Consider the following 25798-nt stretch of genomic DNA (forward strand, 5'->3'; position numbering starts at 1 on the left):
GCTCGATCGCTGTCTGGCTGTGTGGCTGTGTGGCTGTCTGGGCGGGCGAGCGGTCTGCGATCGTCCCCGCGGTGCGGAGCCGTGGTGCAGCGAGGCGGAGGGTCCGGCGGCAGCGGCCGGGAGCGGCGAGACGGTGACGGAGCCGGAGCGGTAACCAGATCGGGCGGCAGCAGAGCGGGCGGCGGAGTTGCGGTGCCGGCGGTGCCGCGGCAGAGATGTGCGGGGCCGGGAGTCGGTGGGTCCGGCGGGAGCGAGCCCTGCTGTGGTGCGTCCTGGTGGCGGCGTGGGAGGCGGCGTGGGGTCAGCTGCGCTACTCGGTTCCCGAGGAGATGCCGAAGGGCTCGTTCGTGGGCGACGTGGCCAAGGACCTGGCGATTGAGCTCACGGCGCTCCAAATCCGCGGCGTCAGCGTCGTGTCCGAAGGTAGGAGGCAGTATTTCTCCCTGCACGGGAAGACGGGACATTTAGTGACGGCAGAGAGGATAGACAGAGAGCAGCTGTGCCGGCTGGTGGCGAAATGCGTGCTGCGCTGTGAGGTGGTGGTGGAGGGGGAAATGCAAGTTTACGGAATCGAAGTGGAAATCACCGACATTAACGACAACGCCCCCAGCTTCCGAGAGGCAGAAACGGAACTGAGAGTAAGCGAGACGACATCCCCGGGTTGGCGGTTTCCCCTGCGGGACGCCAAGGACCCGGACGTGGGACGAAATTCCCTGCAGAGCTACGAGCTGAGCGGCGACGAGCACTTCTCGCTGGCCGTGCAGGCGGGCCCCGGCGGGGACCAGCGTCCCGAGCTGGTGCTGGTGAAGGCGCTGGACCGGGAGGAGGCGGCGTTCCACGAGCTGGTGCTGAGAGCGAGTGACGGCGGAGAGCCGCCGCGGACGGGCACGGCGCGGATCCGCGTGTTGGTGCTGGACGCCAACGACAACGCGCCTGCATTCAGCCAGGCGGAGTACACGGTGCGTGTGGCGGAGGACGTGCCCGTGGGCTCTGTCCTCGTCACCGTCACGGCCACCGACGCCGACGAGGGGATCAACGGGGACGTTAAATACATTTTCCATAAAATTTCTGACGTGTCGTCGGAACTTTTTAACCTGGATTCTGGGACAGGGAAAATATCCATTAAGGAGGTTTTGGATTTTGAGGAAATATCATCACATGAACTGGAGGTGCAGGCACGGGACGGCGGGGTCCTTTTCGACACCGCAAAAGTCATGATCACCGTAACAGACGTCAACGACAACGTGCCCGAGATTTCGGTGCGGTCGGCAGTCACGGAGATCTCTGAGGACGCCCCGCCGGGGACGGTGGTGGCCCTGCTGCACGTGCAGGACCGGGACTCGGGGGTCAACGGCCAGGTGAAGTGCAGCATCGCCGAGCGCCTCCCGTTCCGCCTGGAGAAGACCTTTGAGGACTACTACCGCGTGGTGACGGCGAGGGAGCTGGACCGTGAGGAGGTGTCGGAGTACAACGTGACGGTGCTGGCGGCGGACGGCGGGTCGCCGTCGCTGCGGAGCAGCGCGGTGCTGGCGCTGCGGGTGCTGGACGTGAACGACAACGCGCCGGTGTTCGCGGAGGCGCGGTACAGCGCGCGGGTGCCCGAGAACAACGCGGCGGGCGCGCTGCTGCTGAGGGTGCGGGCGTGGGACGCGGACTGGGGTGCGAACGCGCGCGTGCGGTACCGGCTGTGGGAGGGGCGGGTGCGGGGCGCGCCGCTGTCGTCGTACGTGTCGGTGCAGGCGGAGACGGGCGCGCTGTACGCGCTGCGCTCCTTCGACTACGAGGAGGTGCGCGAGGTGGGGCTGTGGGTGCGGGCGGAGGACGGCGGCGCGCCGGCGCTGAGCAGCAACGTGTCGGTGCGGCTGGAGATCGTGGACGAGAACGACAACGCGCCGCAGGTGCTGTACCCGCCGCCGGCGCCGGCCTCGGCCTCGGGCTCGGGCTCGGGCTCGGCCTCGGGGTGGTGGTCGGGCGTGGAGCTGTGGCCGCGGTCGGCGGAGGCCGGGTCGCTGGTGGCCAAGGTGGTGGCGGTGGACGCGGACGCGGGTCAGAACGCGTGGCTGTCGTACGAGCTGGCCAAGGCGACGGAGCCGGGTCTGTTCCGCGTGGGGCTGCACAGCGGCGAGGTGCGGACGGCGCGGTTGCCGCTGGCCCGCGACGCGGCGCGGCAGAGCCTGGTGGTGGTGGTGAAGGACCACGGGCGGCCGGCGCTGTCGGCCACGGCCACGCTGAGGGTGGTGCTGGGCGAGAGCGTGGCCGAGCTGCTGTCGGAGCTGGGCAGCGCGGCGGCGGCGGCGGCGCCGGGCGAGGCGGCCGGCAGCCTGACGCGCTGGCTGGTGCTGGCCGTGGCGGCCGTCTCCTGCCTCTTCCTCGCCTTCCTGCTGCTGCTGCTGGCGCTGCGCCTGCGGCGCTGGCGCCGCTCGCAGCTGCCGGCGGCGGGCAGCGGCGCCTTGCGCGGCGTCCCGGCCTCGCACTTCGTGGGCATCGACGGCGTCCGCGCCTTCCTGCGCTCCTACTCGCACGAGGTCTCGCTCACCGCCGACTCGCGCAAGAGCCAGCTCCGCTTCTCGGGCGGCAGCTGCTGCGACACCCTGCCGGCCCGCCCGCCGCCCGACGAGCCCGCGCCGCTGCTCCACGAGGACCCTGACGGCGCCCGCCGCGCCGACCCCGCCGCTCCCCCGGTGAGTTCCTCCCACCATCAGAATAGCTCTGCCACGCTTCCCTCTCGCGAGTCTCTGCCCTTGCCCTCCCGTCTTCTCTGTCCCGCCTCGGGAGGTTTAGCTACAAAAAAAGGCAAAGGTCCGTTCATCAGCGCTGTGTGCTGGTGCCTCTTGCTCCGGGGACGTGAACGTTGCTCAGCGTTGTATTTGTTGTGGGAGTCAGGAGAAGTGTGGGTGCTGTTGTCTTGAGCTTCGTTAGAGCCTATTTGCAAAAGTCTCTGGTTGAAAGGCTACTCATGAGAGATATGTTTAGGTTGTCTTCTAAGGCTGGCTGATTTGAAACGAAGCTGGATGTGTCTTGTCTTGAGAATACTTGCTATGAGAGGAGTCATAGGAGGGCGGGAGGGGAGCGATTCAAGATGCTGGGAGAAGTGTAAGCATAGGTGTTTTGGCCCTGTGCCAGTGTTCACTGACTCAGCGTCTCCTCCAGGACCCCTTCCCTTTTACTCCTGATGTTTCTTTTATGAAGTGTAGTGAGCAGATGATTATTCTTCCTTCTCAGTACGGAGATATGAAGATACATGTGTGAGAAGTTTTTGGTGCAATAGTGTTGTGTGTTGAAGAGAAATGGTCTGGGTCACTGGCCTTTCATGTCATGTGCTTTGAAACTATATGGCTTAAAGAACACCATGCAAGTTTTGAGGAGTTGGAGGTGAAAATCATGGGAGCTGTGTGTGAGGGACTCCATTCCCTGTTCAGTGTCCAGCTGTAGTATCATGCGATGGGAGATTCATCTTCCAAAGAAATGTGGCTAGAGGACGTGTGATTTCCAGGTGTTTTGGGAGCCCTTGGAGGTCCTTCCCTGGTTTTTCAGGTTGTTGTCAATTCTTAACTAAAACTGAATTTTATACTTATGACAAGTGCCATAATGGGAGCTTTGGGAAGAGGAAACTGTAATTGCTACCTACTAAATACCTGAATTATGTACCTAGTGTAACTGCTATAATCTAGAAGAGTATGTTGTGGTCCCTTACTTTCTACAGGAGTTCACTTCTTACCTTGTTCATTTTGATGATCTGAAGCTGGGCTTTTCTGTCTGATAATGTGTGGAGGATCTCACCTCTTACATTTGTCTGACTGCCCTGTACACAACTTTCATGTTTACAGCTGTCAGGAGATAGGCTTCTGTGGAAATGTTTCCTTAAAATGTTAACTGGACAAATGCTCTTGCTTGTCACATACACATGGTGAGAAGCCAAGTATTATCCATGGGAAGGAGTGCATGGTAAATAGAAGTTGTGTCTGCAACTTTTCTTTCAATGGAGTCTACCTGCAACTTACGAAGACCAATGTCAATGATGTGAGCTGTGAAGGGTTGAGGAGAGTCCTGGGGAAGCTGCGTGTGAGGAGGTACCAGCAGAGATAAGAAATGTGTTTTATTAATTCCCATTGCTGGCCTACATCACATGAGTCTGGAGGTATCAATATGATATCGCACTGTTCAGGTTCCATCTGGCCAAGTTGTGAGTTCATCAGTTTGCTTTCCTGTTGCATGTATCCCATGAATGGCAGTTATTGTGCACAGATGTAGAACTTACATTAAGATATGAGAGTCACACCTCTTCCAAGCTGCCAATGTGCTGTCGTAGGATGATAGTAGTGTCTTTGAAGTGATACTTTGATGACTGGGTCTTTATTGAAACTGCATATCGCTTATGCCCTTGAGAACATTGGATGTTCCTTCAAATTAATGTGATGATTAGAGAAATCTCTGCATGTGTCCATGTTGGGATCCTTGTTCTTTCAATGGTGTGTGTCTGCAAAGGCAGCTTTTGTTTTGTGTGATGTTTGGGAAGGGTGAAAAATTGTGTCTCTCCGAAGAAAGTGCAGGTGAAAAAGTTCACTGTGGTATAATTTGAAATATCTAAAGATTGTAAAAGTCTAGTTTGCCCTAGTTGATACATGAGGTCCACAGTTGAGGTTCCATGGATTTCCATCTCTTGCTATTTCAAAGAATTTACCTCGAGGAACTGTGGCTCTGTGATCATGGTGCATTATACTCTCATGATATGTTTTTGCCAATTCTGAGGGTCAGAAGCAAAGCTGCAGGTTGTGTAGGGTTGGAGAAAAGACTTGGGGAAGCACTGTTGACAGTGAGGTGGTAGAATAACTGATGGTCATTTCCCTGCTTGTCATATTTACTCCACTGGGAACATGGTTATGCTACCACGCAGTTTCAGTTCTTTCTGCTTGATATGTTTGGCCTAAGAAATATTATTGCAGCTGATCCGTATCCATTTGTGTATGTTTCTCATTCTTGCCTTGCTTGTCATGTTCTATAGCCATTCCTCAGGATGTCTGATGAAATGGGGAAGGTCAGTTCTGTTCTAATTGTTGGAGTGCAGGGGCAGTTCCTGCCCACACCTTGGAGGTTCACAGCTGTAAGTAGGAAGGCTTTCATAGGCCTCTTTCCTGTTGCATGGTGTTTCCTGTGAATGGCAGTTATTGAGCACATATGTGGAATTTACATTAAGATTTCAGACTCATGTGTCTTCCAAGCTGCCCATGTGCTGTAGTAGAATGATGATGTCTTTGAGGTGATGCTTTGATGACTTTGATTGATACTTTGATTTGAGCCACATATCGCTTATGCCCTTGAGAACAGAACAGCGTGACCAGCAGAAGTAGGGAGGTGATTGTGCCCCTGTACTCAGCACTGGTGAGGCCACACCTCGAGTATTGTGTCCAGTTTTGGGCATCTCAACACAAGAGAGATATCGAGGTGCTGGAGTGAGTGCAGAGGAGGGCAGAGAAGCTGGTGAGGGGCCTAGAAAGCAAATCATATGAAGAGCGGCTGAAGGAGCTGGGACTGTTTAGTATGAGGAAGAGGAGGCTGAGGGGAGACCTCATCACTCTCTACAACTACTTGAAAGGACACTGTGGAGAGGTTGGTGCTGGTCTCTTCACACAGGTAATTAATGACAGAACGAGAGGGAACGGCTTCAAGCTCCAACAGGATAGGTTTAGACTGAACATTAGGAAAGAATTTTTCACAGAAAGAGTGGTCGGGCATTGGAATAGGCTGCCCAGGGAGGTGGTTGAGTCATCATCCCTGGATGAGTTTAAGAGACGTTTAGATGTGGTGTTGGGGGATATGGTATAGGGGAGAACTTTGTAGAGTAGGGTAGATGGTTGGACTCGATGATCCCAAGGGTCTCTTCCAACCTAGACGATTCTATGATTCTATGAACATTGGATGTTCCTTCAAATTAATGTGACGATTAAAGAAATCTATGCATGTGTCCATGTTGGGATCCTTGTTCTTTCAATGGTGTGTGTCTGCAAAGGCAGCTTTTGTTTTGTGTGATGTCTGGGAAGGATGAAAAAGTTTGCCAGGGTATAATTTGAAATACCTTAAAATTGTGAAAGTTTAGTTTCTCCTAGTTGATATAGGAGGCCCACAGTTGAGGTTGCATGCTTTTCTGTCTTTTTTTATTCGAAGGAAATTACTTTGAGGATCTGTGGTGGTGGTCTATGCTGTGAGGTCCTGTGTGAGCCTCCTGTCGACTCTTTACCAACTAGATACCCTTCTGTGTTGCTCTTACAACTGACATGATCTAATATGTTAAGCTCTGATTCCTTCACTTCTCCAGGTTTCCCATTCTTGCCGTGGTTGTTGGGGTATATTATTTTTTATTATTTTATTTATTTTTTGTGTGTCTACGTGCAAAATTGGGCCTCATTTTGGCTGGTAATCCTTAAAACATTAAAATATCTCTTATAATTGTGGGGTTGCAGGAGCAGTTTCGATCCATACCTTTTAGGTGTTCAACTGCCAAGACAAATACTCTGATAGACCTCTGGTTCTATAAGATGTCACTGAATGAAATGCTCTTTGGACTGTGGCTGACATATGGCCAAAATATTGGATACACTTACTTCCCTTGGCAAGCCCTCAGCCACCTGAAGAAGCCCAGGATGACTGAACTTGAGAAAGAGGCCTATGATAAGGGTTTACTCTTATGGCTTCATATTCATATGCAGATGAGCAGGTCACGGACTAGAAAAATTTGATAAGAGCTGATGACTGTTTCTTAAAATGGACTCCTCTACAATGTGGTCCAGAGGAAGACTTTGGGGTTGCATTTGTGCTTGAAACCTCAGTGATTTGCAAGTTCTGAGAGGGATCAGTTTCAACACCAGCAGTGAAGACTGAGAAGACTTCCAGGTGAGTTTCTCTCATGAGCCTTTGTCTTTAATGGTTCCTTGCCTTCCTGGTCCTGTATTTTTCTCTTCCAGTTCCCGTGTATGTAGGTTTAGTTTGGAGAAGTGGCATATCTTTGATTAGGCACGTGTTGTGAGGTAGTGTTTCTTATTCATCCTACAGTTTTTGTGGAAGTCAGGAGATGTGAGGTTATATTTGTGTTCTGGTGGAGGTAGTGGGAGGAGATTAAAGCGCGAATCCAGTAGAACTCCCAACTATGTGGAACATCGCATGTGACAAAAGAGTGGAGGAAATTCCCCAGCAGCTGATATTTTGATATTACCTACTCTCTGCTAAATGACTGCTCCTCTTTTAGTTCAGACATTTTTCATTCATGCACTTTGCAATCATTTTATACCTTCACAGAATGGTGGTGAGCAAAAAAAATCCCTTCTTTTTTCATGTGTTCGTAGTGCTCTTGTGATATATTTTTGCCAATTCTGAGGGTCAGAAGCAAAGCTGCAGGTTGTGTAGGGTTGGAGAGAAGACTTGGGGAAGCTCTGTTGGCAGGGGGCTGTAGAAGAAATGATGGTCGTTTCCCTGCTTGTCATAGTTACTCTGTTGGGCACACGGTTGTGGTACCATGCAATTTCAATTCCTTCTGCTCAATATGTTTGGCCTAAGAAATATTATTGCAGCTGATCCGTATCCATTTGTGTATGTTTCTCATTCTTGCCTTGCTTGTCATGTTCTACATGCCATTCCTCAGGGTGTCTGATGAAATGGGGAAGGTCAGCTCTTCTAATTGTCTGAGTGCAGGGGCAGTTCCTGCCCACACCTTGGAGGTTCACAGCTGTAAGGAGGAAGGCTTTCATAGGCATATGTGTGCTCCCAGAGGAAAGACTTGTCTGTAGGGAGAGCAAGCAATCCCATTTCTGCTGCAGTCCTGAAAGTGCAGAGTGGTAACCCAGCCCAGCCAAGGTTTCCATGAGCAGAGTAGGAGTCAGGTGGAGAACATGTGCAAGATGTCCCCTACATGGTCCCCCATTACAATTGGAGAGATATGGGTTTGACAGGTGGACTGTTAGATGGATAAGGAACTGGATGGATGGCCACATCAAAAGAGCTATAGTCAGTGGTTCAATGTCCGAGTAGGAACAAGTAACATATGCTATTGCTCAAGGGTCCATACTGGGACCAATATTATTTAATGTATTATAATTATTTAATATATTCAATAATAAATTTTATGTTTTCATCTGGGATGGACATGACATTCTTGCTAGCAGCTGGTATAGTGCTATGTTTTGGATTTGGGATGGTAATAGTGTTGGTAAAACAGTGATGGTTTTGTGAAGCAGTCAAGGCCTTTTCTGCTCATCAAACCACCGCCAGTGATTATGCTGAGAGTGTAGAAGAATCTGGGAGTGGATACAGCCAGGACACCTGATCAGAACTGACAATAGGGCTATTCCATACCATGTGACATCATGCTCAGTATGTAGAAGTGGAGGAAGAAGAAGGAAGCAGGGGACGTTTGGAGTTACAGTGTTTGTCTTCCCAGGTAGCCCTTACACATGATGGAGCCCTGCTTTCCTGGAGAGTGCTGAACATATCTCTGTCAATCAGAAGTGGTGAATTAATTCCTTGTATTGCCTTGCTTGTGTGAGCAGCTTTTTCTTTACTTTTTAAAATGTCTTTGTTTCTACCCATGAGTTTTCTCACTTTTACTCTTGTGATTCTCTCTCCACGCCCAACCGGGAGAGTGAGCAAGAGGCTGCACGGTCCTAACTGCCAGCTGGGGTCAAATCATGACAATGACACAGACAGTAGGATGCAGTTCACCCACAGCAGTTTTACAGACAACACCAAGCTGAGTGGTGCCATTGATTTGCTAGAGGGAAGGGGTGCCATCCAGAGGGATCTGGACAGGCTGGAGGAACGGGCCTGTGAGAATGTCATGAAGTTCAAAAAGGCCAAGTGCTAGGTCCTGCATCTGGGCTGGGGCAATTCCCAGTTTCAGCACAGACAGGGGGATTGTGAGCAGGAGCAATGGTTTTAAAATGAAAGAGGGCAGGTTTCAATTGGTCATAAGGAAAAAATATTTTATGCTGAGGGTGGTGAGACACTGAAACAGGTTTCCCAGAGAAGTTGTGGAAATGCCATCATTGGAAGTTCTCAAGGTCAGTTTGGATGGGGCTTTGGGCAACCTGATCTAGTGAAGGATGTTCCTGCCCATGAGAGAGGGGTTGGACTAGATGATCTTTGAAGGTCCATTTTGTCACAAACCATTCTATGGTTCTACAAAAGACGTGATGTGGCTTTGCGCTTTCCTGTTGTCAGTCCATCAAATATGGAGATACAAAAGAAGCACCTTCTGTGAATCACAAAGAAAACTAATAAATTTTTTTCTACTATCTTAGCTTAGAGCTATAGACACTATCTTTACAATGATACATTTCTCAGTGTGTTTATTTTTCTGCCTAAAATAAAAATCAACAGTGGGAGAAATGTCAGAGACTTCCATGAGCAAATGGAAGAAATGCTGGGAAAATGGACACCCCTTGCAGGTCCAGCATGATTGTAATGACTTTTTCTTAATTCTATTTCTGTGTATTTATTGATTACTCCAAAGTGAATGTTTCCTACTAAGTATTTGTCCCAGATGAGGAAATAAAAATTAAAAGTAACTGACAGAATGCTATAAAGCTCTTTAAACTAGCAGTAACATCGTTTATTGCTCTTACACACCCATCTGGATTTTATGAAGAGGACATGAGTTCCTTTATTTATTGCTCTGCCACGAATATTACCTTCAGATATTCATCACTACTTAAGGAGATGACCTAAAAGAACCCGAAAGCGTATCTAAGTTTTAAAAGGCTTTGGAGATGCAGCAAGCAGATGCCCCAGCATTTACTGATTTTCACAAAAAAAAAAAAGAGACCCCATAGCTGGGAGCAGCCAGTAACCACCGGTCAACGGCCCGGGCTCCCGGCAGAGCGGTCACAGTCCGGCTGCGGTGTCGTGGCGGCGCCTCCGGGTGCCGCTGTTGGCCGACGCGGAGCGGCGCTGGAGCCGCAGCCGCAGCCGGAGCCGCCGCAGCGTCAGGAGGGAGGAGCGCGGCGAGCGCTGGCGAGAATGGCGGTCAGTCAGAGGCAGAGGGAGAGTGAGAGCCGGCGGCGAGCAGGCGGGCGAGTGCTGCTGGTGCTGGGCGCTTTGCTGCTGGTCTTGTGCTGCCGGGCGGCGGCGGAGCGGATCCGCTACGCCATCCCCGAGGAGCTGGGCAGAGGCTCGCTGGTGGGGCCGCTGGCGCGGGACCTGGGGCTGAGCCCGGCGGAGCTGCCGGCACGCAAGCTGCGGGTGGCGTCTGCCGCTAACAGGCAGCTGAAATACTTCACGGTGAGCGGGGAGAGCGGGAACCTGTACGTGAGCGAGAGGCTGGACCGGGAGGAGATGTGCGGCGAGTCGGCGTCCTGCTCCGTCAGCTTCGAGGCGCTGGTGCAGAACCCGCTCAACGTTTTCCACGTCGAGGTGGACATCCAGGACATCAACGACAACGCGCCGACCTTCAGCAAGGCTGCTCTCGACCTCGAGATCGCTGAGTTGACGCTCGCTGGTGCTCGTTTTCCGCTGGAGATGGCCCGAGACGCGGACGTGGGCAGCAACTCGCTGCTGACTTACCAGCTCACTAGCAACCCGTCCTTCACACTGGACATCAAGGAGAGCCCGGATGGAAGCAAGAGGCCGGAATTAATTCTGGAGAGAGAGCTGGACCGGGAGAGGCAGAGCTCCTTTGAGCTGGTGCTGACGGCGGTGGATGGCGGGGACCCCGTGAGGTCCGGGACTGTCCAGATTCGCGTCAACGTGACGGACGCCAACGACAACGCGCCCGTGTTCAGCAAAAGCCTCTACGAGGCAAAACTGCGGGAAAATGTGCCGTCGGGGTCGCTGGTGCTGCAGGTGCGAGCCACGGATGCGGACGCGGGCTCCAACGGGCGGGTCTCGTACTCCTTCGGCAACGTCCCGGACGACGTCCGCGCCTTGTTCAGTGTCGATAGCGACAGCGGCGAGGTGAGGACGGCGGGGCCTCTGGATTTCGAGGAGAAGAGCAAATACCGCTTCGGACTGGAGGCGAGGGACGGCGGCGGACTCACGGCTCACTGCGAAGTGCAGATCGACATCATCGACGAGAACGACAACGCGCCCGAAATCACGGTGCTGTCGGTGTCGAGCCCGGTGCCCGAGGACGCGCCCGCAGGCACCGTGGTGGCCCTGTTGAACGTGAACGACCCGGACTCCGGGGAGAATGGCCAGGTGTCGTGCGAGCTGTCGGGCGAGGCGCCGCTGTCGATCGTGACGTCGTCGGGCGGCTCGTACAAGGTGGTGACGGCGAGCGCGCTGGACCGGGAGGAGGCGTCCGAGCACCGTGTGACGGTGGTGGCCAGGGACCGGGGCAGCCCGTCGCTGTGGAGCCGCGCGTCGCTGGTGCTGGAGGTGTCGGACGTGAACGACAACGCGCCGGTGTTCGAGGAGGCCGCCTACAGCGCCTACGTGGCGGAGAACAACGCGGCGGGCGCGGCGGTGGTGCGCGTGCAGGCGCGGGACGCGGACGCGGGCGCCAACGGTCGCGTGAGCTACTGGCTGGCGGGCGGCAGCGCGTGCGCGGCGGGCGCGGCGGCGTACGTGTCGGTGGAGGCGCGGAGCGGCGCGGTGTACGCGCAGCGCTCCTTCGACTACGAGCAGTGCCGCGAGTTCGCGGTGGCGGTGCGGGCGCAGGACGGCGGGGCGCCGGCGCGGAGCTCCACGGCCACGGTGCGCGTCTTCGTGCTGGACCGCAACGACAACGCGCCGCGCGTGCTCTGGCCGGCGCCGGGAGACGCGGGAGCGGCGGGGTCGGTGGCGTCGGGGCCGGCGCCGTTCGAGGTGGTGCCGCGTTCGGCCGATGCCGGGTACCTGGTGGCCAAGGTGGTGGCGGTGGACGCGGACGCGGGGCGCAACGCGTGGCTGTCGTACGAGCTGGTGCAGGCGTCGGAGCCGGCGCTGTTCCGCGTGGGGCTGCACAGCGGCGAGGTGCGGACGGCGCGGGCCGTGTCGGAGAGGGACGCGGCGAAGCAGCGGCTGGTGGCCGTGGTGAAGGACCACGGGCAGCCGGCGCTGTCGGCCACGGCCACGCTGCACGTGGTGCTGGCCGAGAGCTTGCAGGAGGCGCTGCCGGAGCTGAGCGAGCGGGCGGCGGGCGCCGACTCGCCGGCCGAGCTGCAGTTCTACCTGGTGCTGGCGCTGGCGCTCCTCTCCGCCCTCTTCCTGCTCAGCGTGGCGCTGGCCGTGCTGGCGCGGCTGCGCCGTGCCGGGCCGCCCGCCGTCCTGCGCTGCCTGGGCGCGCAGCGCTTCTCCGTGGCCGGCGCCGCCTTCCCGGCCGACTTCTGCGAGGGCACCTTGCCCTACTCCTACAACCTGTGCGTGGCGCCGGCACGCGCCGTCGCCGAGGCCGCTTGGCCCTCGCCGCCGCCGCTGCCCATCGTGCCCGCGGAGGATCTGCTGGGCGCGGAGGCCTGCGGGAAGCCGATCCCGAGCAGCAGCGCCGGCGCGGGAGAGCCGCCCGCCGACCCCGACGCCCCGCAGGTCTGTAAGCCCGCGCGCTCTCCCTCTTTTCCCTGAGCTGTGCTGAGCCTCCCTCCCTCTTCCCCTGGGTTTTTTCCGGGGTTGGTGTGAGTGGGGAGTGATGGTCCGTGTGTGCATGAATGGATGAAAGATCGGGGTTACTTCCTTCCATTAAGAACGCGCGGTTTGCCGCAAAGGGCTTTTTTAAATCGGTGTCAGTAGTTTTAGTTCACCGGAGAGGTTTTGACTCCCATTATTTTGCTGCCTGAAATCGTTAAGTTAGTAATAGTGAAGGCGAATCCTTACTGTGTAGAATGAGATCCGCTGATTCTGCATGAGAGCCTCGGAATCAGTACTTGCAGTTGGAGATATTTCCTTTCTGATCGACTTTTTCTCGAAACTGTGTTCTTGGACCTGGTTGATGGCCAGTAACAAACGCTTTGGTTAATGCTTTTTCGGTATTGGACTCCCGAAGGAAACGCGCGTGTGGCTCCGTGGATGGAAAAGAGAAAGATTCTTCGTCCCTAGTGAAAGAAGAGAGTGTCGCTCATAATTTTGGGTAATGCTGAAAAGCAATGGCAGAAATGGTAGCAGCAGTGGGACGGGTTAACTCTGTGTGTCTGGGGAGCGCTGATCCGTGTCTTCGTGAAGGTAGGAACGTGGTATCCCCCTTCCACTCACAACAGGAATCGATCGGAGGCACTTCCTGTTTCTTCGGTGGTCAGAGGTTCAGGTTCAGATCCGAGGTTTTGACTACAGCTCTCAAATGAATGAGTTAGTAATGGTGAAGGCGGTAAATTAATGATTCCGAATGATGGAGTCGGGAAAATGTGGTGGACTCCTGGTCCTGGATATTTTTCCTTCCTGATCGCTTTTTCTGAAACGGATGAACTTGGACCTGTCTGATCGCTGGATGCAAACCCCTTGATTAACGCTGTTTAAAAAAAAAAAAAAAAGTTACGTGTTGTTATTCCCTCGTAAATGTTCCCCTCTTCCACTGTTTGCCGTCTCGTCTTATGGGGGAAGGCTACTGCAGAAATGGGAACCTTAATGGGATGTATAAATTTTATCTAGGCATGATTTTTACGAGTTCTTTATCGGGTTTTGTTATTGTTGTTCCATCCTGGGTGTTTTGTTCTCTCTTTTTTAAATTTTTTTTTCCGTTCCTGGTCTGTCTGTCATACACAGGTGAAGGTGTAGAATGGGATCTCAAGGATACGCGTTTAGTATTTCAGAGCCTGTCTTCTTTTCCTCTCCCCTTTTCCCAAAACAAGGTTCTTGGACCTGGTTGATCGCTTTGACAGGGGAGTATTAGACTGAGGAATTGGGTCTCTCAGCGACTTTATGAAACAGTTCTTGTGTCTGCCTCTAACAAAGGGCGGGCTCTACCCATCCTAGGGTATACCGTAATATACCGTATATATAGGTAAACCGTCAGTGAAATATTAAAAGTGACAGCAATTAGACACCTGAATAAAGTCTATTTGCATATTTATGAATGGTCCGCTTAGTGTGGGGTCTTCTGCCGTCCTACAGATTTTGATTGGTAAGGTGTCCCACCAACATGAAATACAAGAATGAGATGAATTCCTATATAGTAAGCATCAATCTGCAAGCATCAATAAGTAAGCATCAATACTGTGATTTCTGAAAAAAACTGAAGTTTCTGCGCTTGGTTTAATTAATCTCTGGTTCTCCAGGATAGGGTGCGTCTGAATATCACGTTCTGCATTGCACAGGCTGTTATATTTTGCTCTCCTTGTACCAGCTATTCAAGCATCACTGACATAAAAATTCCTGATTGGGATAGTGCTTTTGGACGAATGGGATAAGACTAGTAATAATCTACCCTTCATATTACGAAAACATTTAACTTCACATGTACTGCCATTAACAAGTCAATTTCCCCGTGCGGTAGAAATGAATTTAAAGAAAAGAGCAGCCAATGCAGGGAATCACCGGTCTCCAGTTCAGGGTGGATCTTCATTGTTGCTTTGTTGTATTTGTCGGGATGTGGGAAAATAATGGGGTTGTACGAGGCCCTTTTTATCTAGAAAAAGGGTGAAGGAAAGGAAATAAAAGCACGACTATTACAAAAAGCTGTGGAATTCGTGGTGGAGGTTGTGCTGTCGGATTAATGGGGTAAGGCTCGTGATATTCTACATGTCATATTAAGAAAACTACTTCATGCAGTATATTACCATTACAAAATCATGCTTCCCGTGCGATAGAAATACCGCAACCCCGGAAAGCCTCTACCTTTCTCCTCATCGTGATAGCCTCGAGGATCAAAGGAGAGATCGGCTGGAGAAAAGGCACCGGAGAAGATTATTGGTGGACGGGAAGCGCTGTCTCCGTGGCGAGTGTCCCGTCGCCGCGAGCTGCCCGTGGGAAAGGCGGGCGAGCAGCGCCGGGCAGTGCTCGGTGGCTGCAGTGCCGGGAGGAGGCTGCGGGCGCCGCTGTTGACCGAGGAGGAGCGAGAGGAAGGCCGGAGCGCTGCAGGCAGCCCCGCCCGCTGCGGCCCGGCTCGATCGCTGTCTGGCTGTGTGGCTGTGTGGCTGTCTGGGCGGGCGAGCGGTCTGCGATCGTCCCCGCGGTGCGGAGCCGTGGTGCAGCGAGGCGGAGGGTCCGGCGGCAGCGGCCGGGAGCGGCGAGACGGTGACGGAGCCGGAGCGGTAGCCAGATCGGGCGGCAGCAGAGCGGGCGGCGGAGTTGCGGTGTCGGCGGTGCCGCGGCAGAGATGTGCGGGGCCGGGAGTCGGTGGGTCCGGCGGGAGCGAGCCCTGCTGTGGTGCGTCCTGGTGGCGGCGTGGGAGGCGGCGTGGGGTCAGCTGCGCTACTCGGTTCCCGAGGAGATGCCGAAGGGCTCGTTCGTGGGCGACGTGGCCAAGGACCTGGCGATTGAGCTCACGGCGCTGCAAGACCGCGGTGCCCGCATCATAGACAGAGGCAGGAGGCAGTATTTCTCCCTTCACGGGAAGACGGGACATTTAGTGACGGCAGAGAGGATAGACAGAGAGCAGCTGTGCCGGCTGGTGGCGAAATGCGTGCTGCGCTGTGAGGTGGTGGTGGAGGGGGAAATGCAAGTTTACGGAATCGAAGTGGAAATCACCGACATTAATGACAACGCCCCCAGTTTCAAGGAATCAGAGGTAGAGGAGAGAATAAGCGAGACGACATCCCCGGGTTGGCGGTTTCCTTTGGCCGAGGCTCACGACCCGGACGTGGGACGGAATTCCCTGCAGAGCTACGAGCTGAGCGGCGACGAGCACTTCTCGCTGGCCGTGCAGGCGGGCCCCGGCGGGGACCAGCGTCCCGAGCTGGTGCTGGCGAAGGCGCTGGACCGGGAGGAGGCGGCGTTCCACGAGGTGGTGCTGAGAGCGAGCGACGGCGGAGAGCCGCCGCGGACGGGCACGGCGCGGATCCGCGTGTTGGTGGTGGACGCCAACGACAACGCGCCTGCATTCAGCCAGGCGGAGTACACGGTGCGTGTGGCGGAGGACGTGCCCGTGGGCTCCGTCCTCGTCACCGTCACGGCCACTGACGCCGATGATGGGATCAACGGGGACGTCAAGTACTCTTTGAAGAAAGCTACCGACCTGGCAACAGAGTTATTCCAGCTGGACCCTAAGACGGGAGCGATCACTTTAGTGCGAAGCCTGGACTTCGAGGATGTCGAGTCGTACGAACTGAAGGTGCAGGCACGGGACGGCGGAGGACTTTTCGACACTGCGAAAGTGGATATCACCGTGACAGACGTGAACGACAACACGCCGGAGCTGTCAGTGACTTCTCAGCTGAGCACGATCTCTGAGGACGCCCCGCCGGGGACGGTGGTGGCCCTGGTGCACGTGCAGGACCCGGACTCGGGGGCCAACGGCCAGGTGTCCTGCTCACTGGACGGGGGAGTCCCGTTCCGGCTGAGCAGGTCGCGGGGCAGCTACTACAGCGTGCTGACGGCGAGGGAGCTGGACCGTGAGGAGGTGTCGGAGTACAACGTGACGGTGCTGGCGGCGGACGGCGGGTCGCCGTCGCTGCGGAGCAGCGCGGTGCTGGCGCTGCGGGTGCTGGACGTGAACGACAACGCGCCGGTGTTCGCGGAGGCGCGGTACAGCGCGCGGGTGCCCGAGAACAACGCGGCGGGCGCGCTGCTGCTGAGGGTGCGGGCGTGGGACGCGGACTGGGGTGCGAACGCGCGCGTGCGGTACCGGCTGTGGGAGGGGCGGGTGCGGGGCGCGCCGCTGTCGTCGTACGTGTCGGTGCAGGCGGAGACGGGCGCGCTGTACGCGCTGCGCTCCTTCGACTACGAGGAGGTGCGCGAGGTGGGGCTGTGGGTGCGGGCGGAGGACGGCGGCGCGCCGGCGCTGAGCAGCAACGTGTCGGTGCGGCTGGAGATCGTGGACGAGAACGACAACGCGCCGCAGGTGCTGTACCCGCCGCCGGCGCCGGCCTCGGCCTCGGGCTCGGGCTCGGGCTCGGCCTCGGAGTGGTGGTCGGGCGTGGAGCTGTGGCCGCGGTCGGCGGAGGCCGGGTCGCTGGTGGCCAAGGTGGTGGCGGTGGACGCGGACGCGGGTCAGAACGCGTGGCTGTCGTACGAGCTGGCCAAGGCGACGGAGCCGGGTCTGTTCCGCGTGGGGCTGCACAGCGGCGAGGTGCGGACGGCGCGGTTGCCGCTGGCCCGCGACGCGGCGCGGCAGAGCCTGGTGGTGGTGGTGAAGGACCACGGGCGGCCGGCGCTGTCGGCCACGGCCACGCTGAGGGTGGTGCTGGGCGAGAGCGTGGCCGAGCTGCTGTCGGAGCTGGGCAGCGCGGCGGCGGCGGCGGCGGCGGCGCCGGGCGAGGCGGCCGGCAGCCTGACGCGCTGGCTGGTGCTGGCCGTGGCGGCCGTCTCCTGCCTCTTCCTCGCCTTCATGCTGCTGCTGCTGGCGCTGCGCCTGCGGCGCTGGCGCCGCTCGCAGCTGCCGGCGGCGGGCAGCGGCGCCTTGCGCGGCGTCCCGGCCTCGCACTTCGTGGGCATCGACGGCGTCCGCGCCTTCCTGCGCTCCTACTCGCACGAGGTCTCGCTCACCGCCGACTCGCGCAAGAGCCAGCTCCGCTTCTCGGGCGGCAGCTGCTGCGACACCCTGCCGGCCCGCCCGCCGCCTGACGAGCCCGCGCCGCTGCTCCACGAGGACCCTGACGGCGCCCGCCGCGCTGACCCCGCCGCTCCCCCGGTGAGTTCCTCCCGCCGTCAGAATAGCTCCGCCACGCTTCCCTCTCGCGAGTCTCTGCCCTTTCCCTCCCGTCCATTTTGTCCCCTGACGTGTAATACCGATTTTCTTGTCAGTTCTTTTGCATTCCTAGTGAATGGAAGCATTACGAGAAATGGAAGTTTTCGTTAATATGTCTTCTGACCGCACATGTTCTTGAGTATATCTTCCCTGTTCATCGTTTCTGCTCTTCTCAGCAGAAGTTTCTGCTTCTCCATGCCAATGGAAGGAGCGAGGAAATGTCTTTGTCTTCGTGCATGGTTTTATCTTTTTGCACAGGGTGGAGGAATTGGCTGGGCAAAAACTGTTCCTTCGCCGACATCTGTCTTCCTGTTGTGAAGACGAAAGTGAATCATAGAAGTTATGACTATTTGCAAAAGTCAAAAAGGTTGCTGCGTTTGAAAGCGATATGTTTAAGTTGTCTTTTAAGGTTGTCTGATTTGAAACGGAGCTGGATGTGTCTTGCTCCTGAGTATACATGCTATTGTGAGAGTCATATGAGGGGAGGAGGGGAAAGATTCTAGGTGTTTGGAGAAATGTAAGGAGAGCAGTTTTGGCCCTGTGCCAATGTTTGCTGACCCAGCCTCTCCTGGAGGACCCGTTCCCTTTTACACTCTTGATGTTTCTTCTAAGAATTAATGAGCGCATGATTGTATCTTCTTTCTTAGTATGGAGATGTGAAGATGTATGTGTGAGAAGTTTGAGGACCAATAGTGTTGCATGTGGAAGAGAAATGGTCTGGGTCATTGGCCTTTCATGTCATGTGCTTTCAAATTGTATGACTTAAAGAACACCATACAAGGTTTGAAGGGCTGGAGGTGAGAATTGTGGGAGCTGTGTGTGAGGGGCAAGAGAGATATCTTTGCTATTTTCCCTGTTCAGTGTCCAGCTGTAGTATCATGCGATGTGAGATTCATCTTCCCAAAGAAATGTGGCTAGAGGACTTGTGATTTCAGCTGTGTTGGGAGCCCTGGGAGGTTTTTCCTCTGATTTTGCAGGTGGTCTTCAAATCTTTACTAACACTGAATTATGTACTTGTGTCAAACACCATAAGGGGAGCTTTGGGAAAAGCAAAGCGTGTAATTGTTACCTGCTAAATACCTGAATTATTTACGTACTGTACTGACTTAATCTGCAAGACTACTGTCCCTTACTTTCTACAGGTGTTCACTTCTCGCCTTGTTTGTTTTGATGATCTGAAGCTGGGCTTTTGAATCTGATAATGTGTGAAAGATCTCACCTGTTACATTTGTCTGACTGTCCCGTACACACCTTTCATGTTTACAGCTGTCAAGAGGTAGACTTCCATAGATGTGTTTCCTTAAAATGTTAACTGGATAAATGCTCTTGCTTGTCATACACATGGTGAGAAGTCAAGTATTATCCCTGTGAAGGAGAAGTTGTGTCTGCAACTTTTCTTTCAATGGAGTCTACCTGTAGCTTACGAAGATCAACAACAACAATGTGAGCTGTGGAGGATTTGGGGAGAGTCTTGTAGGTACTTTGTGTGAGGAGGTACCAGTAGAGACAAGGCATGTGTTTTACTAATTCCCAGGGATGATTGCTTGAGTACAGTGAGTCTAAAGGTGTCTTATTTTTGGATATTTTGCTCAGATTGTAGCTGGCCAAGTTGTGGGTTCATAAGTTTGCTTTCCTGTTGCATGACATTTCCCATGAATGGCAGTTATTGAACACAGATGTAGAATTTACATTAAGATTTGAGCGTCTTGTGTCTTCCAAGCTGCCCATGTGCTGTAGTAGGATGATGGTGTCTTTGGGTGACACTGATGATTTTGATTTATACTTTTATTGGAGTTGTATATATCATTTATGCCCTTGAGAACATTGGGTGTTCCTCCAAATTAATGTGATGATTAGAGAAATCTCTGCACATGTCCATGTTGGGAACCTTGCTCTTTCAATGGTGTGTGTCTGCAAAGGCAGCTTTTGTGTTGTGTGATGTCTGGGAAGATGAAAAAGTTCACGGTGGTATAATTTGAAATGTCTAAAAATTGTGAAAGTTATGTTTCTCCTAGTTTGTATAGGAGGCCCACAGTTGAGGTTGCATGTTTTTCCCTCTTTTTTTAATCCCAAAGAATTATCCCTAGGCTATTTTGGAGGACCGCTTCCCTTTTACCCTTAGGCTCCTGATGTTTCTTCTCTGAAGTGTAGTGAGCAGAGGAGGTCTAACTGGGGAGGCCCCAATGGACTGGAGGGTGGCAAATGTAACACCCATCTACAAGAAAGGCAAAAAGGAGGATCGAGGAAACTATAGACCTGTCAGTCTAACCTCGATACCAGGGAAGGTCATGGAGCAGGTCATCCTGAGTGCCATCGAAACCCACATAATGGGCAACCAGGGGATCAGGCCTAGTCAGCATGGGTTTACAGAAGGCAGGTCCTGCCAGACGAACCTGATCTCCTTCTATGACAAGATAACCAGATTATTGGACGAGGGAAAGGCTGTTGATATTGTATACCTGGACTTTTGAAAAGCATTCGATACTGTCCCCCATACAATTCTTGTGGAAAAACTGGCTTCACACGGCCTGGATGAGCATACGATCTGCTGGATCAAGCACTGGCTGACTGGAAGGTCCCAAAGAGTGATGCTCAATGGATTTAAATCCAGCTGGCAGCTGGTCACAAGTGGTGTGCCTCAGGGCTCAGTGTTAGGACCATTTCTGTTTAACGTCTTTATTGATGATCTCGACAAGGACATAGGGTGTATCATCAGCAAGTTCGCAGATGACACCAAGTTAAGCAGGAGTGTTGATTCCCAGGAGGATAGGGAAGCTCTACAGAGAGACTTAGATAGATTGGATCATTGGGTCAACATCAATGGTATGAGTTTCAACAAGGGCAAGTGCCAGGTTCTGCACTTGGGCCACAATAACCCCAAGCAGCGCTACAGGCTTGGGGAAATGTGGCTGGAAAGCTGCCTGGAAGAAAGAGACCTGGGGGTTCTAATTGACAAGCAGCTGAATATGAGCCAGCAGTGTGCCCAGGTGGCCAAGAAAGCCAACGGCATCCTGGCTTGTATTAGAAATAGCGTGACCAGCAGAAGTAGGGAGGTGATTGTGCCCCTGTACTCAGCACTGGTGAGGCCACACCTCGAGTATTGTGTCCAGTTTTGGGCATCTCAACACAAGAGAGATATTGAGGTGCTGGAGCGAGTGCAGAGGAGGGCAGTGAAACTGGTGAAGGGCCTGGAAAACAAACCCTATGAAGAGCGGTTGAAGGAGCTGGGACTGTTTAGTATGAGGAAGAGGAGGCTGAGGGGAGACCTCATCACTCTCTACAACTACTTGAAAGGACACTGTGGAGAGGTTGGTGCTGGTCTCTTCGCACAGGTAATTAATGACAGGACGAGAGGGAACGGCTTCAAGCTCCAACAGGGTAGGTTTAGACTGAACATTAGGAAAGAATTTTTCACAGATAGAATGGTCGGGCATTGGAATAGGCTGCCCAGGGAGGTGGTTGAGTCACCATCCCTGGATGTGTTTAAGAGACGTTTAGATGTGGTGTTGGGGGATATGGTATAGGGGAGAACTTTGTAGAGTAGGGTAGATGGTTGGACTCGATGATCCCAAGGGTCTCTTCCAACCTAGACGATTCTATGATTCTATGATTCTATGATAATGTCTTCCTTCTTAGGATGGAGATGTGAAGTTATCCATGTGAAGTTCATGGTGCGATAGTGGTACATGTTGAAGATAAATGGTCTAGGCAACTACGCCTTTCATGTCATGTACTTATAAATTATAAGAGTCAAAGAACACCATCCAAGTTGTGAAGGGTTGAAGATAGAGTCCTGGGAACTCTGCGTGAGGGTAACAAGAGATAATTTTGCCCCTTGCCCCATTCAGTGTCCAGCTGTAGTATCATGCAATGTGAGTTTCATCTTCCTAAAGAAGTTTGGCTAGAAGACATGTGATTCCAGCTGTTCTGGGAGCCCTGGGAGGTTCTTCCTCTGCTTTTTCAGGCTGTTGTCAATTCTTAACTCACAGTGAATTGTGGACTTATAACAAGAACCAGAATGAGAGGTTTGGGCAGAGCAAACTGTGTATTTGCTGCCTACTAAATACCTGGATTATGGGCCTACTGTGAGTGCCATAATCTAGAAGAGAATGTTCTGAGCCCTTCCTTTCTGCATATGCTCACTACTGGCCTTGCTCATTGTGATGATCTGAGAGTGAGCCTTTGTATCTGACAATGTGTGGAGGATCACATCTGTCACATTTACCTGGCTGTCCCATACTTCTCTCTCATGTTTCCAGCTGGAAAGAGAGGCTGTCATAGACATAGTACCTTAAAATATTAACTGAACAAATGTTCTTGCTTTTCACATACACATGGGGAGAAGTCAAGTATTATCCGTGGAAAGGAGGAGTTGTCAGTGCAACTTTTCTGTGGGTGGAGTCTATCTGCAAATTATGAAGATCATTGTCAACAATGTGAGCTGTGAAGGGTTGGAAGAGAGTCTTGGGGGTGCTATGTGTGAGGAGGTAGCAGTAGAGAAAAGGCATGTGTTTTATTAATTCCTAGGGTTCATTCCTGGGCTATGTAAAATGAGACTGAAGGTGCCTTAATTTTGGATATCACACTATTCAAATTCCAACTGGCCAACTTGTGGGTTCATCAATCTATTTCCTGTTGCATGATATTTCCCATGAATGACAGGTATTCACCATAGATGTAACCTTTAGGTTAAGGCTTGAGCAGCATCTATCTTCCAAGTTGCCCAATATGCTGAAGTAAGATGATGGTATCCCAGAGGTGACCCTTTGACAATTAGGTCTTTTTTGAGCTTATCACTTATATATATCACTTATGTTCTTGAGAAGATTTGATATTTCTTCCAATTAGTGTGATGAACAGAGAAGTCTCTTTGCATGTGTCCAAGTTGTGGTCCTTCTTCTCAGTAAGGAGAAGGTGTGCGTGCAACTCTTCCTCCAGTGGTGTCTGTTTGCAAAGGTCGTTTTTGTGTTATGTTATGTGATGTTTGGTCAGGGTGAAAAATTCTGTCCAGAGACAGAGCATGTGAAAAAGTTTGCTGTGGTATAATTTGAAATATCTAAAAGATGCAAAGATAGTGTAAACTTCACTTTGTCCTAGTTGTTGTATGAGGCCCACAATTGTGCCTACATGCATTTTCCTGTTTCTCATTGTCCAGAGAATTTACCTTGAGGATCTGGGCTCTGGTCTTTGGTGTGAGGTCCTGTGTGAGCCTCCTGTGGACTTTTTACCAACTAGGTACCCTTCTTGTGGTTCTACTTCAACAGACGTGATCTGAAATATAAAGATCTGATTCCTTGAGTTCTACAGGTTTCCAATTCTTGTCTTATTTATATTTTGTTCTAGCTTGGGGTTTTTTGGTTGGTTGGGGTTTGTTTTTTTTGTTTGTTTTTTTGTTTTGTTTTGTTTTTAGGGTTTTGGGGCTTTTTTTGCTCATGTCCAAAGCTGGGCTTCCTTGTGGATGGTAATCTTTAAGACATTAGAAGATTAGGGAGGGGATCTTCCTCCTCTACTCTGCTTATATGGGACCCTCACCTGCAGTGCACTGTGTCCAGCTCTGGGGCCCAGTGTCAAAAAAGACATGGACCTGTCACCGTAGGTCCAGAGAAGGACCAGGACAATGGTGAAAGGGCTGGAACATTTCTGCTTGCTGTGTAGAAGGGCTGAGAGAGTAGAGGTTCTTCAGCCTGGAGAACAGAAGGCTCCAGGGAGACTTTATTTTGCCTTTTTATTATGTAAATATGGAGAAAGGCTTCTTACCGGGGCCTGTTGTGACTGGAGAAGGGACAACAGTTTTAAACCGAGAGAGGGTAGATTTCAATTGGACATAAGGAAGAAAAGTTTTATGATGAGGCTGGTGAGACACTGGAAGAGGCTTCCCAGGAGGTTTCAAGATCCGGTTGGACAGGGTTTTGAGCAACCTCATCTAATGAAGGGTGTCACTGCCCATGGCAGAGGTACTTGTCTAGATGACCTTTAAAGGTGCATTTTGACACAAATTATTCTATGGTTCTATGAAAGATTCGACGTGACTTAACACTTTACCCTTGTAAGTCCCTCAGCTATGGAGTTGCAAAAGAAGGAACTTCTGTGAATCATAAAAAGAATAGTAAATATTGTTCTCATCTATTAGTATAAAGCTACATGTGTTGGAGTCGGGTGGTAAAATTACCAGTGTAAATATTATTCTCCCTACAAGAAAATTCAACAAAGGTCAGAGACTTCCATGAGAAAAAAGAAGAAATGCAGAGAAGATAAAAACTTTTTCAGTTTCAGCATGACAGGATTGTAATGGCTTTTGCTTCCTTCTCTTTCTTATTGCTTACTGATTACTCATACAGGATGGTTTTATTCTAAGTATTTGTCCCAGGTAAGAAAAGAAGAATTCAAAGTCACTGGCAGGATGATATAAAGGCCTTAAGCTATTCCTTAATTATAACATCGTTTCTTACTCTGACACTTCTGTCTGGATTTTGAAAAGCAGCTGCGTTCCTTTTACTTATTGTTCTGCCACAAATAATTCCTTCAGATGTTCATCGCTACTCAAGGAAATAACCTAGAATTTCCAACACCGAGTCTCAGTTTAAAGTGGCTTTGCATTCGTAATAAGTGCTTCTGCGCTTCCTGATTCTAACAACAGAGAGACTGAAAATCTGCGGACAGCCACTGAACAGCGGCCAAAAGCCCGGGCCCCCGGCAGCGCGGTGTGTGCCTGGCTCTTGTGCATTGGAAACTCTGAAAGTTGTTTTGCAGCAAACAGTTACTTCCCTTGGCAAGCCCTCAGCCACGTGAAGAAGCCCAGGATGACTGAACTGGAGAAAGACGCCAATAAGTGTTTACACTTATGGCTTCATATTTATATGCAGATGAACAAGCCACAGAGTCAAAAAATATTATGAGAGCTGATGACTATCAGGAACTGGCTGGCTGGCCGCATACAAAGAGTTCTAGTCAGTGGTTCAATATCCAGGTGGGAACAAGTATCATGCGTTATTGCTCAAGAATCCATACTGGGACCAATAATTTTTAATGTATCTCAATAATATCTTCATCAACAAGTTCCATGGTTTCATCTGGGATGGACTTGACGTTCTTGTTGTGGTTTGAGTTGGAAACAGTGTTGGTGAAACAGTGACGTTGTTGGTTGTGTGAAGCAGGCAAGGCATTTTCTGCTCCTCATACCACCACTGCCAGCGAGTATGCTGGGCATGCACAAGAAGTCAGGAGCAGATACAGGTAGGACAGCTAACTTCAACTGACCAAAGGGCTTATCTGTATTATGTGATATCATGCTCAGTATATAGAGGTGGGGGAAGAAGGGAGGAGAGAGACACATTTGGAGTTATGGTGTTTGTCTTCCCAAATAGCTGTTGCACATGATGGAGCCCTGCTTTCCCGTAGAGGGCTGAACACGTCCCTGTCAATCAGAAGTGGTGAATGAATCCCTTGTTTTGCTTTGCTTGTCTGAGCAGCTTTTTTGTTACTTAAACTGTCTTTATCTCTACCCATGGGTTTTCTTACATTTTTTCTTCTGATTCTCCCCCCAACCAGGAGAGTGAGCAAGAGGCTGCATGGTCCTAACTGTCAGCTGGGGTCAAATCATGACAATGACACAGGCAGTAGGATTCAATGTACCCACCACAATTTTGCAGGCAATACAAATTAGAGTGATAGATGATCTTTAAAGGTCCATTGTGACCCAAACCATTCGATGGTTCTATGAAAGATGTGATGTGGCTTTGCACTTTCCTGTTGCCAGTCCCTCAAATACAGCAATGAAGAAACGTTTGTGAAACCCAAACAAAACTGCAAATGTTTTTCTGCTATCTTAGTATAGAGCTATAGACACTATCTCTTCAGGGTGATACGTTTCTCAGTGGGATTACTCTTTTCCCTAAAATAAAAATCAGCAGTTGGAAAAATGTCAGAGACTTCTCTGAGCAAAAGGAAGAAATGCAGGGAAAAGTGAAAGCTTTTTCTGGTCCAGCATGACAAACTTCAGTGACTTTTGCTTCATTCTATTTCTCATTACTTATTGATTACTCCAACGTGAATATTTCCTTC

The 25798-nt window shown here is 52.1% G+C and overlaps 3 protein-coding genes across 3 annotated transcripts; all 3 read left to right on the forward strand.

Annotated features, from left to right (window-relative positions):
* Window positions 1-215: 215 nt before the first annotated feature.
* Window positions 216-8851, forward strand: LOC141470153 (protocadherin gamma-A2-like). The gene is made up of 2 exons (XM_074156076.1): window positions 216-2681; window positions 8663-8851. The coding sequence occupies exons 1-2, from the start codon at window positions 216-218 to the stop codon at window positions 8849-8851; spliced, it is 2655 nt and encodes an 884-aa protein (XP_074012177.1).
* Window positions 8852-10005: 1154 nt separating this feature from the next.
* Window positions 10006-12525, forward strand: LOC141470154 (protocadherin gamma-B5-like). The gene has a single exon (XM_074156077.1). The coding sequence runs from the start codon at window positions 10006-10008 to the stop codon at window positions 12523-12525; it is 2520 nt and encodes an 839-aa protein (XP_074012178.1).
* Window positions 12526-15208: 2683 nt separating this feature from the next.
* Window positions 15209-18411, forward strand: LOC141470155 (protocadherin gamma-A12-like). Its single transcript, XM_074156078.1, has 2 exons — window positions 15209-17680; window positions 18385-18411. The coding sequence occupies exons 1-2, from the start codon at window positions 15209-15211 to the stop codon at window positions 18409-18411; spliced, it is 2499 nt and encodes an 832-aa protein (XP_074012179.1).
* The last annotated feature ends 7387 nt before the right edge of the window (window positions 18412-25798 follow it).

Source organism: Numenius arquata, chromosome 11 (genome assembly GCF_964106895.1).
Source record: "Numenius arquata chromosome 11, bNumArq3.hap1.1, whole genome shotgun sequence".
Classification (NCBI taxonomy): domain Eukaryota; kingdom Metazoa; phylum Chordata; class Aves; order Charadriiformes; family Scolopacidae; genus Numenius; species Numenius arquata.

Bases quoted from the DNA above. Each gene is read 5' to 3' on its own strand.
- LOC141470153 (XM_074156076.1), top strand. From the start codon at position 216: ATGTGCGGGGCCGGGAGTCGGTGGGTCCGGCGGGAGCGAGCCCTGCTG. The intron at 2,682-8,662 runs GTGAGTTCCTCC...CCTAACTGCCAG, and splicing joins CCGACCCCGCCGCTCCCCCG to CTGGGGTCAAATCATGACAA.
- LOC141470155 (XM_074156078.1), top strand. From the start codon at position 15,209: ATGTGCGGGGCCGGGAGTCGGTGGGTCCGGCGGGAGCGAGCCCTGCTG. The intron at 17,681-18,384 runs GTGAGTTCCTCC...CTTCTTTCTTAG, and splicing joins CTGACCCCGCCGCTCCCCCG to TATGGAGATGTGAAGATGTA.
- LOC141470154 (XM_074156077.1), top strand. From the start codon at position 10,006: ATGGCGGTCAGTCAGAGGCAGAGGGAGAGTGAGAGCCGGCGGCGAGCA.